Source organism: Chrysochloris asiatica, unplaced genomic scaffold (assembly GCF_000296735.1).
Source record: "Chrysochloris asiatica unplaced genomic scaffold, ChrAsi1.0 scaffold00040, whole genome shotgun sequence".
Taxonomy (NCBI): Eukaryota; Metazoa; Chordata; class Mammalia; order Afrosoricida; family Chrysochloridae; genus Chrysochloris; species Chrysochloris asiatica.
In genome coordinates this window covers 9,115,052-9,132,152 of record NW_006408558.1, presented here as the reverse complement: position 1 = coordinate 9,132,152, position 17,101 = coordinate 9,115,052, and the positions used below count along the sequence as shown (strand labels likewise).

The following is a 17,101-nucleotide window of genomic DNA, read 5'->3' as shown; positions in this document are numbered from 1 at the left end:
AAATGATAAGGCTTTCTGCTCCCGTAAAGATTTACAGCATTAGAATGTGACCTACACAGGGTCACTATGAGTTGGAACCATAACCAGCAGCCAGAGGAATCTTGTTGTGTTGTTGTCTGATAAGCACTGGATTAATGACCACATGGTCAATGGTTCAAAGCCAATAGCTGCTCCTTGTAAACCAGTGTTGACCCAACAGGACAGCAACAGGAGCCAATAACAAAGGAAAAATCAGAAAAAAATAATAAAAAATCCAAAGAAAGCCAGATTAGGTACACTCATGAATAACTTATGCGCCATTGGAATTCCAGGACTTGAACAAACAAAAAAGATGAGAAGACAGCCATTCAAGAAGTTAAACAAAATCCTAGCAAGATAGACCCCAAAAGAAAATCATCAAGACATGTAATAATCAAACTTTTCAAAACCAAACCCAAGGAAAGAGAACAGCTCTGGAAAAACAAAGAGTTACTTAAAGAGGAGAACTAATGGATTTACTTGATTTTTCAGTAGAAACCATGCAGGCAAGAAGACAATGGAATGACATATATAAAACTCTGAGAGAAAAAAATTACCAATCAAGAATCATATCCAGCAAAATTACCCTTCAAATATGACAGTGAAATTAAGACATTTCCAAATAAATAGAAATTAAAACAATGAACAAAAACCAGACTAACCAGAGAACCAACAGCAGGTAACAACCTAAAAACACCATACATGACAATCTCACCCAGAACTCAATTCATGTTGCTAAGTGCCATCGAGTTGATCTGACCCATAGCGACCCTATATAGCATTTCCAAGGAGCAGCTGGTGAGCTTGAACCACCGCCTTTGCAGTCTGATGCATTAGCCCACAGCGCCACACCTGGACATAAAAGTACTCAAAAGTAAAACGAACATCCAAGGTAGGGAACTAGAGAAACCAGTTTGCAGCAACTAAAAACTATAAAGTAAAATGAGGGTATAGTATAGTTACAGAACTTTTAAATGAAGAGGAAATCTAGTAGGTATCAAGAAAAAGTTTGGAATAAATTAAACCTAACAATCATAATGTTTCTGAGTTACACTAATAATCACACATTCAGTAGTTTGAAATTACTGGCGGTTCCACTGGGGAAAGATGAGGCTTTCTGCTCCCGTAAAGGTTTACAGCCTCAGAAACCCTATGTAAGATCACTTATGAGTTGGAACTGACTCCACGGCACAAAACCACCACCACCATTATAGACCTAGAACAATCCTACTCCTAACTCTAACATGAAACGAAGTCCCAGGTCTAGCCTGTTGTTGGTGCTACATGTTGTAGACTTGGTTCTACCTCATAGCGATCCTATGCACAACAGAACGAGACACTGCATCATCCCCACTACTGTTGTGTTTGAACCCATCACTGTCATATATCAGTCCATCTTCTTGGAGGACTTCCTCTTTTTCAATGACCTCCACTTTACCAAGCATGATACTCTTCTTCAGGGACTGGTCTCCCCTGACATGTCCTAACTATAATACATGAAGTCTTGCCATCCTTGCGTGGAAGGACGTTCTGGCTGCACTTCCTCCAAGACAGATTTGTTTGTTTTTCTGGCAGTCCGTGGCACTTTCAATTTTTTCTCCAATATCATAATTCAAATTCTATGGTCTTCCTTATTCATTGCCAGACTTATGCATGCATCTGAGGCGATTGAAAATACCATGGCTTGGGTCAGGCACACTTCAGTCCTCAAACTGATATCTTTGTTCTTGAAAGATTTAAAGAGGTATTGTGCAGCAGATTTTCCTAATACAATTCAACTTTTGATTTCTTGATTGCTGCTTCCATGAGTGTTGTTGGTAGATGCAAGCAAAATAAAGTCTTTGACAACTTCAATCTTTTCTCCATTTATCATGATGTTATTTATTGGTCCAGTTGTGAGGACTTGTCTTTTTTTACATTGAGGTGCAATCCAGACTGAAGAATTTATTCTTTGATATTCACCAGTATTTCAAATCCTCTTTGCTCCCAGAAAGCATGGTTGTGACATCTACATAGGTTGTGAATAAGTCTTTCTCAAATCCTGAAGTCATGTTCTTCTTCATATATAATCTTGCTTCTGGGGCTATTTGTTGAGAATGAGTAACTATGGTGAAAGACTATGACCCTGGCACACACCTTTCCTGATTTTAAAACATTCAGTACTCCCTTGTTTTGTTTGAAAAATTGTCTCTTAGTGTACGCAAAAGTTTCTCATGAGTACAATTAAGTGTTCTGGAATACTCATTCTCTGCAATGTTATTTATAGTTTGTCAGGATCCACATAGTCAATCATAATATAATCATAGTTCTCACCCTAACTCCTTATTCCTACCCCTGCTCCCCCCCCTCCAGCAAAATAACAAAAATAAAAACAAAAACCATAAAAAAAAAACAACAACAACCTTTTTCACGGTTTTGTAAATGGAGACCCTGCTTTATCCCAAAGACTGAAGACTTTTTGCTTTGTTTTGTTTTGACATTAATACTCCTCATTTTTTTCAGTGTAGGAAAATATGACTTGTCCACTGTTTTCTTCAGCTCAAGTCCAAAAAAATAAAAAAGAAGCTGTTTCCACTGGGTGATGGTGGGAATCAAGGAATTTTAACAGTGTGTGCACATATCCCTTGAAAGATGCAATACACCAACCTAGATGCTGCCCAATGACAGTTTACAGTCACGTAGAATGAAATGCTGTCAGTAGGAGGGAGGAAAGGGTGGTCACCAGCCCATAAGAAACGTTCAGAAGTCCTGTAGGAAGCAGGAGGAACTATGAGTACGAGTTTCTAACCCAGACAAACTGAGCAAAGCCACAACACTGTCCAGGTCAAGAGGCCTGTGGGTTTTCAGCAGGACCAAAGCCAGGGAGGAGTTAGCTATGGCCACTGCAGACAAAAGCTTGTCAGGCCTGGCCTGGGAATCCACACTTGTTAACACCCATGACCAGAATGCCAATTTCCTCTGTGGCGTTTATGATTAAACCTCCTATAACGACGTGGGCAAGTCTTAAAACACGGGCATGCCCAAAGGAGTTGTGCTGTTACACATGACACATTCTCAGAACAGCAGAGCGAGCTTCTGTATGGCATTTTTGCAAGCAGATTCATAGGCCTGAGTCACTCAGCCCTGAGTCATATAGGATGCAGACCTACATGACTAAATGCACACCCTTGAGTCTCCACACTTGTGTGTATTCTGTCCCTATAGAAGATAGCAACAGTGCACTCAGAGGCACTGCATGTGTGCATTGGGAGCTGGGGAACCAAGGTGACATCCTCTCTCAGGTTCTGATAGCAAAACACAGAAGACAGTAGGAACGAGAAGCATGGAAGCACTTGTCACTCATTTGTTTCACATCTGAATCTTGAAGAGGTCATGTTAAAAACTCACTGCTGCCATGTCGATTCCAACTCACGGTACCCCTATAGAACAGAGTTATTGTTGTTAAGTACTATCGAGTCGGTTCTGACTCAGCGCGACCCTGTGTAGGGTTTCTGAGAAGTGGCTGTTGACTTTTAAGTGCCAACCATGCAGGTCTGACCGACCTTGAGGTCCTTTGTTTATCCTACAGCATCACACCAGGACTCTATAGAACAGAGTAGAACTGCAGAATCGAATTTCCAAGGTGTAAATCTTTACAGAAATAGACTGCATTGTGTTTCTCCCACTGAGAGGCTGGTAGGTTGATCTTTTGCACTTTAACTACAGTGTTACTAGGTCACAGGGTAAAGAAGCCACATGGCTCAGGTTCTAGGAGATGGGAAAATAGAATGGGAGGGCATATCTCATTTGTTTACAATTTGCATTAACCAAGGGAGATATATTTCAACCATGGATCTATTATGAAGCTAAGCATTTTTTCTACAGTAGCTATATGGAAGAGCATCCAAAAATTTAAGTTATCAGTTTAAACAGAATCTCCAGTTTCCCTTCTTTGCCTCATCTCCTTGGAGGTTGCTATCATTAAGTGCCCTTGAATTGGTTCTGACTCATAGTGACCCTGGATAGGGTTTCCAAGGAGTGGTGGGTGGGTTTGAACCACAGACCTTTTGGTTAGCAATCCAGTGCTTACCCTAAAGCACCACACCAGGACTCCTCTTTGGAGACAGAGCAGGCAACAACAATAAGAAAAATTGATAGGGCTCAATATTTGCAATTTAAATTCCGGGGCTTGCTCTAAATAGTGCTGACAGGCATAGCAATTGTGATGAGTCTGAACTTGGCAGGTGGCCTAATTCCAAATCAGAACACCTGGACAGCACAAGACCAGACAGGTGCATCAAACATACCTGCAGGGTGAGGAATGCCTCACTGGGATGGAGTTTAAGTAAATCCCTCTGTTCTCCACCACTTCTGGTGTGTGGAAGTATAATTCTCAAAATCTGTTGTATGTAGTGACTCACAATCTGGATTAAACTAAATGACCGAAACCCACAGAGCATGCAGATATTCAAAACAAAACTCAAAGTCTTTAAAGGCGGGACTAAGTGATGATGTTAGGTTTATGCTTTAATCAATGTTTGCTGCTGAGAAGCCTGGTAAACGGATCTCAGGAAATGAGGCCATGAGAGTAAAAAGTGAACCTGGGCCATTTTCCACAGTGGCATCCAAGAGCTATCAGCATTTCAGTCCTTGGGAGTCTTGCTTTCGGCATGGCACGGGGTGAGTCACCCAGAGGAAGGTTTCCACCCAGAGACAACCCTGGGGCTAGTTCTGAGCTGGCAGTGAACGCAGGCTCTTTATTTGTTGGATGATAACATGACTGATTCACCAAGGAAGAGGTCATGTAGACATAACCCTCAGCAATAGAGCCAAGGACAACAAAGCCACCTCACCTGTGAGGACTGACTTCTACACAGTGCCTTCTGGATGTGTTCAGGAAGGGGCGTTCACATAAACGTTCTTCATTTCATCCATAATCTGGCACCAGGCAGGGACTAACCACTCTACAGTGCTTCACAAAGTACTTTATACCGCTTCTCTGATAAAGAAGTATGGCTTCTGAACCGTGGGGTGAGCTATATTAACAGCACCTGCTGCAAACCAAACACAAGCATCCCAGAATCTAGAAAACTTCTGACAGGAGGGGAGTGCCGTTAGTATTATTTCTGGCTAGGTTTCAGCCAGAACACTCCAATGTAACTTCCTTACAGTAGTCTCAGTCTCTCTCAGGGTGAGAGAGAAAAGACCAAGAGCCAGGACTGAAGTGGAACTCATAGTTTTCACTAGCACACCTCTGTTTCCTGGTCTGTAAAATGGGGACATTGATTGGGTACATATGACAATTAAGTTACCCAAGGCACATAAAGGGCTGGGAACCTGATACCCAGAACAATGCTGTCACTGTTGTTACTGATAGAACCCCTCTATATAACTTAATGATGTTAAGTAATGTTTTTCAACGCCAGCAATACTCTAAGGCAAAGTAGACTGCAGACAAAGAAAGGAATGTATCCAAGAGAATGGACTGGGTGAGATAAGATATACAGGACTGGGCTAAGAAGAAACCTGGTGGTAAAGAAGTTGGCTGCTAACCAAACAGGTTGGAGGTTTGGACTGACCAGCAGGAGAAAGATGTGGCAGTCTGCTTCCATAAAGATTTATAGCACTTTTACTATGTCTTATAGGGTGGGACCTGGTTCCATGGCAGTGGGTTCAGTTTGTTTTGGAGGGAGTAAGCAGTGAAAGAGAAGCATACGTATATAGTTTTAAAGTTTTAACAATAATAGGCTAGGTGGTTTCTTTCTGACATCTTCACCAAACAAACTTTCTTAAATGTTCATTTATTCTCTATTCTCTAGACTAATCAACATTTTCCCTTCCATTTATAAAATACAGCGCTGGGTAGCCACTGCACACTAAATCACTCCAGCTGGTAGGCTACGCTCTGGACTTGTACCAGCTGAGTTAGGTTCTTACAAAGGGTCAGTTGTATTTACTCTTACACAAGCTTATGTCCGCTGTACTTCTCTCCAAATACATAATGTAATTAACAAATTCCATAAACGAGCTACAAATTCTCAGAAAACTAAGTTGAATGCTCAGGAACAAGTAAAAGAATGCTGCCCAATTAAGTTTGGGTGAGACAACTATAAAAGACTGGGAAAGACAGTGAGTCTAAAAGGATTCTGCATTCACACTGTTTTGGAAGTTTCTCTTAAAAATGGCATGCACTGTTTCTAATGAACCCCTACTATGATGATTACCACCCCCCAAATAGCTACTAACTACTATCGGTTTTATAACTACAGGGGAAACTTCTACAGTATTTGACAAACTGAGTAGCCAACAATTACTGCTTACTCATTGCAATTTCATACCATTCTCAAATGATAAGCTGGTATTGTTATTATCACCCACTGTCACAGTGATGCAAGCGGCAGAGCCAGGACTGGAACACAGCAAGTCTAATGCCAAAGACTGTTCTTTCAACACCTAGAAGCCTGAGTTTCATTCAAACAGAGAATGTAAAGAAGAATACAGTGAACCAATACAATATGATTATCCAAATTAATATGGTAGAACTCTGCTAATACACTGGTTGTATGTTGGCTTTTGAACGGCAATTTTTAAAATTTAACTTTTTATTATGAATTGAGTGAAGAGTTTACAGACAAGACCATCAGGTTTACAACCTATTCAACAAATCACCCACTTTATGTCATCTCAATGACTGCAGTCCCCTCCATGCAATAAGTTACCCCACTTCCTCCCTGTGGTTCCCACTTCCATTCCACCCTCCTTCTCATCTCTTTTCAACTTTGTTCCTAGGTAAATGCTGCCCTTGTGATTCGGAATGGTTGACAATTCCATGATGTGCATACCTTGGTTGGTGGTTATGTGCCGTGGAGTCGGTTCCAACCCATAGTGACCCTGTACAGGGTTTCCAAGGCTGTATATCTTTATGGGAGCAGAAAGCTCTCCAGCAGAACAGCTGGTAGTTTTGAACTGCTGACCTTGTGGTTCACAGCCCAATTCGTAACCACTACACTACCAGAGCTTCTTGCTCATCTATAAAACTATCTACTGTTTGGCTGAAAACTGGGCCACAAAGATGAGTTCCTTTCCAGACCTAAAGGGTAGTTGAGGGCCATAGTCTCAGGTTCCTCCAGTCTCTTTGTGACCAGTAAACCTGGTCTTTTTATATTATTATTAAATTATTTTGAATTTTATTCCACACTTTATCCCACTCTATTCGTGACCGCTGATGTTACCCCTTTCAGAGCAATTGGTAGTGGTGGCCTGATACCGTCTAATTCTTCTGGTCTCAGAGTCATGGAGATTGATGTTCACATGTTCCATTGGTCCAATGGACTAACGGACTTCATGACTCTTCGATTCTCATCACTCTTCTTTCTTCCACACATGGAGAGACCGATAGCTGTACCTTAGATGGCTGCTCATGAACTTTCAAGATCCCAGGCTCTACTCACCTAAGCAGGATGTAGAGCTTTGTCTTTGTGGACTGTGTTAAGCCAACTGACCATGGTGTCCCCTGGGACTATGGTCCTAAGCCCCCAAGCCCAGCAACTCATTGCCTTAAGATGTTTAGTAATATCTAGGAAGTTTCCATCAAGATGGTAAATTTTGATACAAACATGTTTTGTCTCATTACTAATCTGACTTCAATTAAAACAACATGAAGCAGAAATCATTTTTTCCCTCTGAGAACAGAATCAACCATGCCTGCTTTACTGGCAGCAATAGCTCTTGGCTCAAAGGGGGTCCTCTGGCACCTCTCACTATAAAGCAGGATGAGGAGAGCAAGGATCAGATGTGCAACCTCTCTCCTGCAATGCAGGGGTTAACGGTGCCTGGCAACACATGACTTCAGCAAACCTGAGCATCATGCCATATGGCAAGAGCTGTTATATAATTTCCAAAGTCAACAGTTTAGAATCTCTCCGGTCAGCCAGGAAAAGCTCACATTCACATCAAACCCCAGGTCTGCCACAACAGCTTAGTTTTTAGTTTTGGTATGAGAATTTGTAGAAAAGTAAGGTTAAGGAAATACTTCATAACTATGAAGAAAATGGGAATCAAGGTGCCTGGAAGTTATGTGACTTCTTTATTTAACAGCATGGCAATGGTTTTAAATAGATAGAGATTCACTGTAGAGAAGGCCTACAATAGTAATTGCAATCAGTAGTGATTTAAATATTTATAAAGACTAGTAGGATAAGCACTGAGCTGCTAACCACAAGGTCAGTGGTTCGAGTCTATCAGCCGCTCTGCGGAAACCTGGTACAGGGTTGTTATGAGTCGGAACCGATTTGATGGCACTTAACAAAGCAAGAGCATTCACTATACAGGGAGTGCTGTCGCTCTGTAGGATAAGCACTGAACTGCTAACCACAAGGTCAGCAGTTCAAACCCACCAGCCAGTCTGTGGGAGAAAGTTGAGGCTTTCTGATCCAGTAGATTTACAGCTTTGGAAATTCTATACAGGGTTGCTACTAGTCAGCACCCACTCAATTGCCCTTAACAATGACAATTCATTATACGTTATGCTAGCTCTCTAGTTTATCAGAACTTGCTATAGTAAAAGGGTTCTATAATCTTAAATAGGTATCTATGTAGATGGGCATGTACATATATATGCATGCATATAGAGAACTGCAGTAAACATGGGTTTACCTATATAAATGTCATGCTTTAGATGCCTGATTCTGCAGGGAACTTTTTTTTTTTTCTTATCTTGGTGTGGTGCTATAGGATAAAATGCTGGACCACAAGGTTAGTTTGAACTAACTCAACAACACTAAACAACAAGAAGTATAAAGGTGGCACAAATGGTTAAGAGCTCAGCTACTAGCTAAAAGGTTGATGGTTCTAATCCACCCAGAGGCACCTTGAAGGGCAGTGCTGGCAATCTGCTGACAAAAGGTGACGGACAGCCTTGACAACTCTCTGGAGCAGTTCTACTCTGCACAGATGGGGTCACCATGAATTGGAATTGACTCAAAGGAAACTAACAACAGTACAAGGGTATTTGGCTTCCAAGACTCAAAATTATCTGCCAGACAAGCATTATATCATGACCACCTAGCCAGAAGGTAATCAGAGGAAGGGATAATGCATTTAAAAGTGTAAAACGCCTCAAAGCATTATTAAGTGCTATTCCAATGGCTAAACAAACAAGCCTATGCTTTGTTTCTGAAAAGTCCCCTGGAACAGCTGTGCAGCCAGCATGAAATGCCTGATTCATGTTTTATCAGAGACCTGGAGGGGATCTGAGATCATTCTAGGCCCTACCTCCTCTTTCCACAGATGAGAAAACAGAGACCCGCACACAGAGATGATTTTGCCCCAAGTCTAGAAGTCTATGTATGCCAAAAGAAAACTTTGTAAATCCCAAGACAAGGCATTTTCTTTCCAAAATCCTAATGCTCTACCTGTGCTGCTGCTACCACCACGGAACAACAACAAAAACCATAAATTCCAAGTGAGCCCTTCCGTGAAATGGAACTATTGTTATACTTATTTGACAAGGAAACAGAAGTGACCTGTGATTAAGTAACTCACCAGATTTTACTGAGACAGAAAGTGCCGCAGCCAGGATTGGAACCCAGACAGTCTAATTTAAGAGCCCACTTCAACCACCCAATGTAGTGCCATTGCACATAAAATAATTGTTGTTGTTGTTAGGTGCCATTGAGTTAGTACCGACTTACAGCGACCCTGTGCACAACAGAACGAAACACTGCCTGGTCCTAAGCCAACCTCACAATCATTGCTACGTTTCAACCCATTGCTGCTGTCACTGTGCTAATCCATCTAATGGATATTTTCTCCGCTGACTGGTCCCTCCTGACAATATGTCTGAAGTACATATACTATAATTATGTATTTCTAAATCGAAGAGGCTTGAATGGAGGTTCTAACCGTAACTTTTAACAAACAGCAAACATAATATAAAACTTAGACCTTTTGCTCTCAATCAATCCTTGCTCTTATCCTCTTTCCCAACACCCCACTCCCTCAAGCACGCGCGCACACACACACGCACACACACACGCACACGCACACACAGACACCCCTAGTTTTGAAAGCTGCCTTGAAAACCCTGATTCATTATCAATGATGCCATTATTCATTAAGCCTGACGAATAGGTCGGTTTCAGGAAATGAACGCTTACCCATCTCTGTTTCCTCTATTTCCCACGAGTGAATGAATGCTTCTATCTTAGCGTTTTTATTTCCATTAAGAAGGAATTACTATTTGTTTTAGGTTTATTTAAATTTTTTAAATGGATTTTAAAAAAGGGGGAATCAAATTAGTCTCTAAACTAAGTAAATAAACTAGTAGGAACATACTAGAACAGATAATTTACAATGGCAAAAAAACAAACTTAAGGGAATAACAAAACATAAAGAATTACACTTTTTATACTTGTTGCTAAGGTAGTCACAATAGTTATATAATAATGAGAGACAGTGAAAGAATAAGAGTTTCCCCAACAAATTTTGTAAACAGGCATTGCTTTGTGAGCTGGGAGAATCCTTTTCCAGGGCTAACTGCAACATGATACTAATTGTGAACATGCAGTCTATGATTTAGGAAATACAGCCATCAGCATGTTTACAAAACATTTTTTATTGGTGATGTAACATACACAATATCTAAAAGAAGCAAATTATAGACACTAAAGTTTATTAATGGTAACTAGTGATAGACAAGGAGCTCTGGTAGTGTAGTGGTTATGAATTAGGCTGCGAAATGTAAGGTCAGCAGTTCGAAACTACCAGCTGTTCTGGGGGAGAAAGATGAGGCGTTCTGCTCCCATAAAGATTTACAGCCTTGGAAACCTGGTACAGGGTCACTTTGAGTCAGAACCAACTCCACAGCACACAGACACCAGCCATGAGTGACAGGCAGGAGACCTGGTGTGGCGCTGCGGGTTAATGCGCTGGGCTGCAAAGTCAGTCAGAACTGCAAGTTCAGTGGCTCAAGCTTACTAGCCACTCCTCGGAAACTCTATACAGGGTTGCTATGGGTTGGAATAGACTCAACAGCACTTAACACCAACAACAGTGATGAACAGCAGGGAAGGGGTAAATAAATGCTCAAGGAATACTGAGTTTTATAAAGGCAATGAAAAATTTTGGAGATGGTTGATAGGTGAACAACATGGTAAATATAATGAATGTCACTGAATTGCACAGATGAAGAATGTTGAAAAGACAACTGTTTTCTACATAAATGTTTGTGTAACAATTAAAGAATAATTTTAATCTTAATATTTCTGAACATAACTATTGCTAGTGAAGAGCTATAGAAATCTTTAGTTCCACACTTGAGTATTTTATCTTCTGCATTCAATGAGATTATTTCTAAGGAGTTTACTCGAGATCCAGGAACATGAGCAATATATTGCAGAAGGGTACAGTGGCCTCTTTGGGCAAGAAAGGAGGATGTGACTCCAGAGGATATAAACAAGAAAAGCAATCATCCATGTTCTTGTTAAGTGTCGTTAAGTCGGTTGTGACTCATAGCGACCCTGTACAGGGTTTCCGACGAGCAGCTGGTGGGTTTGAACTGCCAAACTAATCGCTCACAGTCTGGTGCCGATCCTATAGTGCTACACCAGGAGTATTCCATAGCCATTATTACTATTTTAAAAATCATTACTTCTTTTTGTTCTTCAGAAGACACACATTAGAATACCAAGTCAGCAATTTCTACTCGTACAATTCAATGACACTGAATACATTTTGGAGTTGTGCAACTATCTTACCCATTACTTTAACCACATTACTCCAGCAGCCTCTGTTTTACACTGTATCTGTCTCCCTTTTACAATTTCCTATTCATTTCATAAACATACTGATAGCTATATTTTCTAAATCTAATACTCATCATGTACAAATAGGTCTGTACTGCTCCACCCCAACAGGATGTATCCGGGGCTGTACACCATACTCAGTCCACATCTGTGCTTTCACTGAAGGGAAAGTCAAATGATGCAACATTTATGAGGACCTTCTATTAATAAGCACATTATGTTATCTATTTAATTCTTACAATGATCATACCAGCATTATCATTCCCTCTTCTCAAAAAGGAACTCACAGCTCAGAGAGATTAAAGAGAACCAAAGCAGTAGTTCGGAAATTCAAACCCAGATCTGACTTCAAAGCCCATGTGCTTTCCTTGACATTATGCTGCTTCCTCTTGGCTCAAGGCCCTCTGCACTCACCTTTGGCTACAACCATTGATAAACATACACACCCAACCTATCTCTTCTGTGATGTCTTCCCAGCTGACTTTAGCCTTTCCAGGCAACTTCTCATAATTGTTACAGCACAAACAACTTGTAAATTTTAACAGCATGGCCATCTGTTGTATCAACATTTTTATTATTGTTTTATATGTTCTTCTAACCTATTTTTGTTTCTCAAGAACTTCTTGGGCTGCAAATATGGTAAGGGTTTCATGAGCACTTATCTGGTTAATTGAGGCAGATAAAAAGAACAAAGAAGGAACACCAGACCAGGGGTCACAATAGGTGGCATAATTGGTGACTGGGGAAGGTGAAGCCTGATCATACAGGAACTTGAGAGTACTCCATGGAGTTTCCCATTTTATCTAGTAGGAGATGAGCTGATGGAAGTCTTTGAGAATGGCACGAGAAGAGCTTCAGTTCAGGAAGATATCTTGCTGCTATATGAATAACATCACTTGAATAGAGCAAGAGATTGGGCTCTGCACAGAATCTGTCTGTCTTTGTCTCTGTAAAGACCTCTGGTGATACAGGGAGTTATGCATTGGGCTGCTAACTGTAAGGTCAGTGGTTCAAATTCACTGGCCATTCTACTCTTGTAAATATTTTCAGTCTTGGGAAACCTAGGGAGTTCTACTTTGTTCTATAGGATCAAAATCAATTTGATGGTCTCTGTAGCCAATAGAAACTTTTGTACTTCAGTTGCTTACTTAAATGTAAAAGCGCACACCCAGAACAAACAGACATAGTAATAACAGTTAAGGCAGGCTAGTCCATACCTTAAGGATTAAATACAATGCTGAACTGCAGTAATGATGTTTGGGAAGCCAAGCAAATTTACCCAATAGGAACAATCAGAGGAATTCTCCTAGTGCAAGATTTATCAATTCCCTATAAACAAGTAATTTCTATTTCTCTTCAAATCTTTCAAGATCTTGTCTTCCCTTTTTAAAATGAAGTAGGTTGAGGGACACCTAGGTCGATTGTCCATAAAGACAATGTTCTACATCCTACTTTGGTGAGCAGTGACTCAGGTCTTAAAAGCTTGTGAGTGGCCACTTAAGATACAATTGGTCTCTTCATGTGTATAGCAAAGAATGAAGAAAAATCAAAGACTCAGGGAAGTGATCAGTACAAACAATGAATGGGCCACATGAATCACAACCTCCACAACCCTGAGACCAGAAGAAACAGATGGTGCACAGCTATCACTAACAATCGCTCTGATGTGTGTGTGGGGGTGGGTGGGAGTGGGGGAGTTGTAATGATCTGATGGAGACAGTTGGCCCTCCCAAGACCAGGGTCTTTAGACATCCTTTAAAGCTGGAACTGAACCACCTTCTAATGACACAATAGCCTGGCCTATAAATGAACAATAACACCCATGAGGAACATGCTCGTTAGAACTATCAACCATACGAGACCAATGGGGCAACGTTTACCAAAGAGAAAGCAGGGAGGGACAGAAAAGACGGTAGAATAGAAACTGGGGCACACAGGGAGGAAGTGGGAAGAGTGCTGTTACATTGAGGAAATCACAACTAACGTAAGGAAGCAAAATGTGTATAAACTGTTGAATGGGAAACTAATGTGCTCTGTAAACTTTCAGCCAAACTACAATAAAATGTTCATAAGATAAAAACATGTCAGAACCACACACCAAAAACAAACAAACCCAACTAGTGGCACAGTCATTCCGCTGATACTCATATATAAATATAAATAAGGAGATAACATTTTCAGAGACAAAATATCTAAGAAAAGGGGGCACACACAAAAAAGAACCAGAGATTCACTCCACTAAAACAAATGTTTCCCCTCTTGTACTAAAGCAATTGTAACTGCCTTTTGGACTCCTGGCACAGCGCTGTAAGATATACACAAGACTGCAAGGTCAGTTTGAACCAAAAGGTTGGTGGTTCAAACTCATCATTTGCTCCCTGGAAACTCCATACACTGTTGCTATGAGTCGGAAAGGACTCGACAGCACTTAACAACAACAACAACAACTGCCTTTTAGGAAAGCCTGATTAATCCATGTTCATAAATGCTTAAGTGAGCCAACGTTTATGTGTGATGGATGGGGTAGAAAATGCATAAGGAACCATTGTAAAAGATGGGACCCGAGGAAAGTTTCCCTGAGGAATATGCAGTTGTAGTTAACGTCAGCACTGGCTGCTTTTGAGATCAGCACACGAGTAGGGTCTAGAAACGAACAGCACATGGGCTTGATTTATGCAGAACAGTGACAAGGCAGGTAATGTGCAGCGAGAGGGAGGGTAGAAAGAGGAAAGCTGAAGGTAGCAGGAGACACAGGGAGGAGGGAAAGAGTTAAAGGAAATGGAGGTAAATACTGTTAACTGATGGGACATGAAGGGAATGCATTGTAATGAAGTAAATTCATGATGTGCTGAGTGTAAAACTGATGATCTATTCTGCAAGCCTTCACCCTACTCATGATAAAAAGTTAAAAAAAAAAAAAGTGAGTGTAAAGGAAAGGCATGACGAGTTAAACCCCTTCTTCATGCGACAATCACTACAACTACCATATATGACTTGATGTGGTTTCATTATCACTAATTCTTGAATCACCTCTGACAATATTAATACCACTTAACGATGAAGGACCAACAGCTTTGTGAGGCTTTAAAAAAACAAACAAAAAACAAACAGTTCAAGGCTTCCCAGCAGCAAGGCCAGATTCTGAAACCAAATCATACTGCCTTCCAAGCTTCAGTGCAAGAACTGGAAAGAATGAGTACAAGTTTCATGGGAAAAACCAAAGCAGACTAATTCAAGAAAATAGACGTAATGGGAGAAGAGGCCCAGTGCCCAACATTAAGTTCTGAGAAAGTACCAACTTACCAGCATATTTTGCAGTGTTCGATTCATCCATGGACCAAAAGCAGTAATCAAAGGCAAATACCTGAATGAAAAGAATACAATATTAAACTTAAAAATGAACTCTACATGTTAATTTGACTGCATACATATGACTGTCAAAAAACAAAACCCAACAATATAAAAAAAGCTGAGAAGGATGCCTGCTAGTGTTTGATTTTACAACCACTGTGTATCTGTCCTCTGTTAATCCCATGGGCTTCTTTTAGATTAAATGTATGGTGATTTTTCTGTATCACAGCATGCTGTATATGGAAATTTACTATGTATCCAGATTTGAAGCAACATGACATCATAACTAGGCTGTTTTCTGAATGATACATTTAATGAAGGAAACAAAAAAAAAAAAGACTTCTCTTCTACATCCCATATTTGCATCATTGGTTGGACATTTCTGGCTGGATCTCCTATGGCTTCACAAGCTCAATATGTGATAAAGTAGCTTTCACACCTAAACGAGTTCCTCCTTCTAGCTTTGTATCATGCTACCACTTGTAGTGGAGTCCTGGTGTGACGCTGTGGGTTAATGTGCTGGACTGCAAGGTTGGTTTGAATCTCAAGGTTGACGGTTCAAGCTCGCCAGCTGCTCCTCAGAAACTCTATACAGGGTCATTATGGTTGGAATCAACACGACAGCACTTCACAACAACCACCAGTGCATAGCATTACTTAACACCACTCAAAACTCCCCATTTTGGACTCCTTTTAAAGGGCTCTTAGGTGCTAAGCTACAGATCTCACAACATTGTTTATCCTTTGCTATAGCTAATGTCCCATTTATTCTATTTACACATAACTGAGTATGTGATCTGTATAAATGTCTTATCCCTAATGGTAGAATAAGTTCCTTGAAGGCTGGAACCGCATCTAATTTATCTTTCTATCCTGCGGTGTTCATAATAGTTGCTTTATAATTATTCATTGAATGGTTAAAGGCATTGAGACCTTGTAAGAACATAGATACTTTCTATAGTACAAAAAATCTACGATATATTCTGAATAGTTTGGTCACTACATATATTTTAATGCTTTTAATCTTTCCTTACATCAGCTAACAACTTATATATTACAATCCCAGACCACAATTTAATTTTGTATTTATACAAATATATAAATAACAAAAATTTATTTATATTCTTATAGTAACTGAGTTAAAAAAAAAACAAAACAATCTAGCTATGGAACAATAGTTTCAGCCAATAGAGTGTGGAATATTAACTTCATTCTAGGGTTCTTCTTATTCACTACCCAGCTTCTTTGTGCATATGAAGTGAATGGCATATGTCTTGAGTTAGACACACCTTAGACCTCTCATAGTCTATGGACATGGTATCAGGAGGGAAAATCCCCTGAAGGAGGATATTATGCTTGGTAAAGGGGGTCAGCAAAAACAGTTGAAGACTCTCAATAAGATGTCTCACACATAGCAACAATTGTGTGGCTGGCAGAGGGCCGGGCAATGTTTTATACGGAGCAGACTTGACCAAATCTAACAATAGCGCTGTTCCAATGACTCGAGAGACCACACAGGAATAATCCAGTTAATCTTCCTGCATCTGGACAAAACTGAACTCCAACACTTCTCCAGAAAGATGAAAATCTAGCACGGTTTTAAATATTTCCAGAAAAGGAGAATCCACAACCTCCCTTTGATAGCATCTTGTAACACTTTTCATTTCCAGGACATTTTCCTTTCCTTTTAAACTATTGTTACTATTTTCTTCTGTAGTATCAAATAATTCCTATTGTTGTTGTTGTTGTTAGGTGCCATCGAGTCGGTACCGACCCATAGCGACCTTATGCACAGCAGAACGAAACACTGTCCGATCCTGGGCCAACCTCACTATTGTTGCCACACTTGAGTCTATCGATGCTGCCACTTGGCCAATCCATCTCATTGTGGGTCTTCCTCTTTTTCTCTGACCCTCACCTTACCAAACATGATATCCTTCTTCAGCAAC

The 17,101-nt window shown here is 40.4% G+C and overlaps 1 protein-coding gene across 4 annotated transcripts in view; it reads right to left on the bottom strand.

Annotated features, from left to right (window-relative positions):
• Positions 1-17,101, bottom strand: part of KIF13A (kinesin family member 13A) — a 253,879-nt gene that overhangs the window by 102,097 nt on the left and 134,681 nt on the right. For all 4 annotated transcript variants that reach the window (XM_006860796.1, XM_006860793.1, XM_006860794.1 and 1 more), the window contains exon 3: positions 15,105-15,165. In XM_006860796.1, the coding sequence (XP_006860858.1) occupies positions 15,105-15,165 (61 nt within the window). The remainder of the gene's footprint in view (positions 1-15,104; positions 15,166-17,101) is intronic.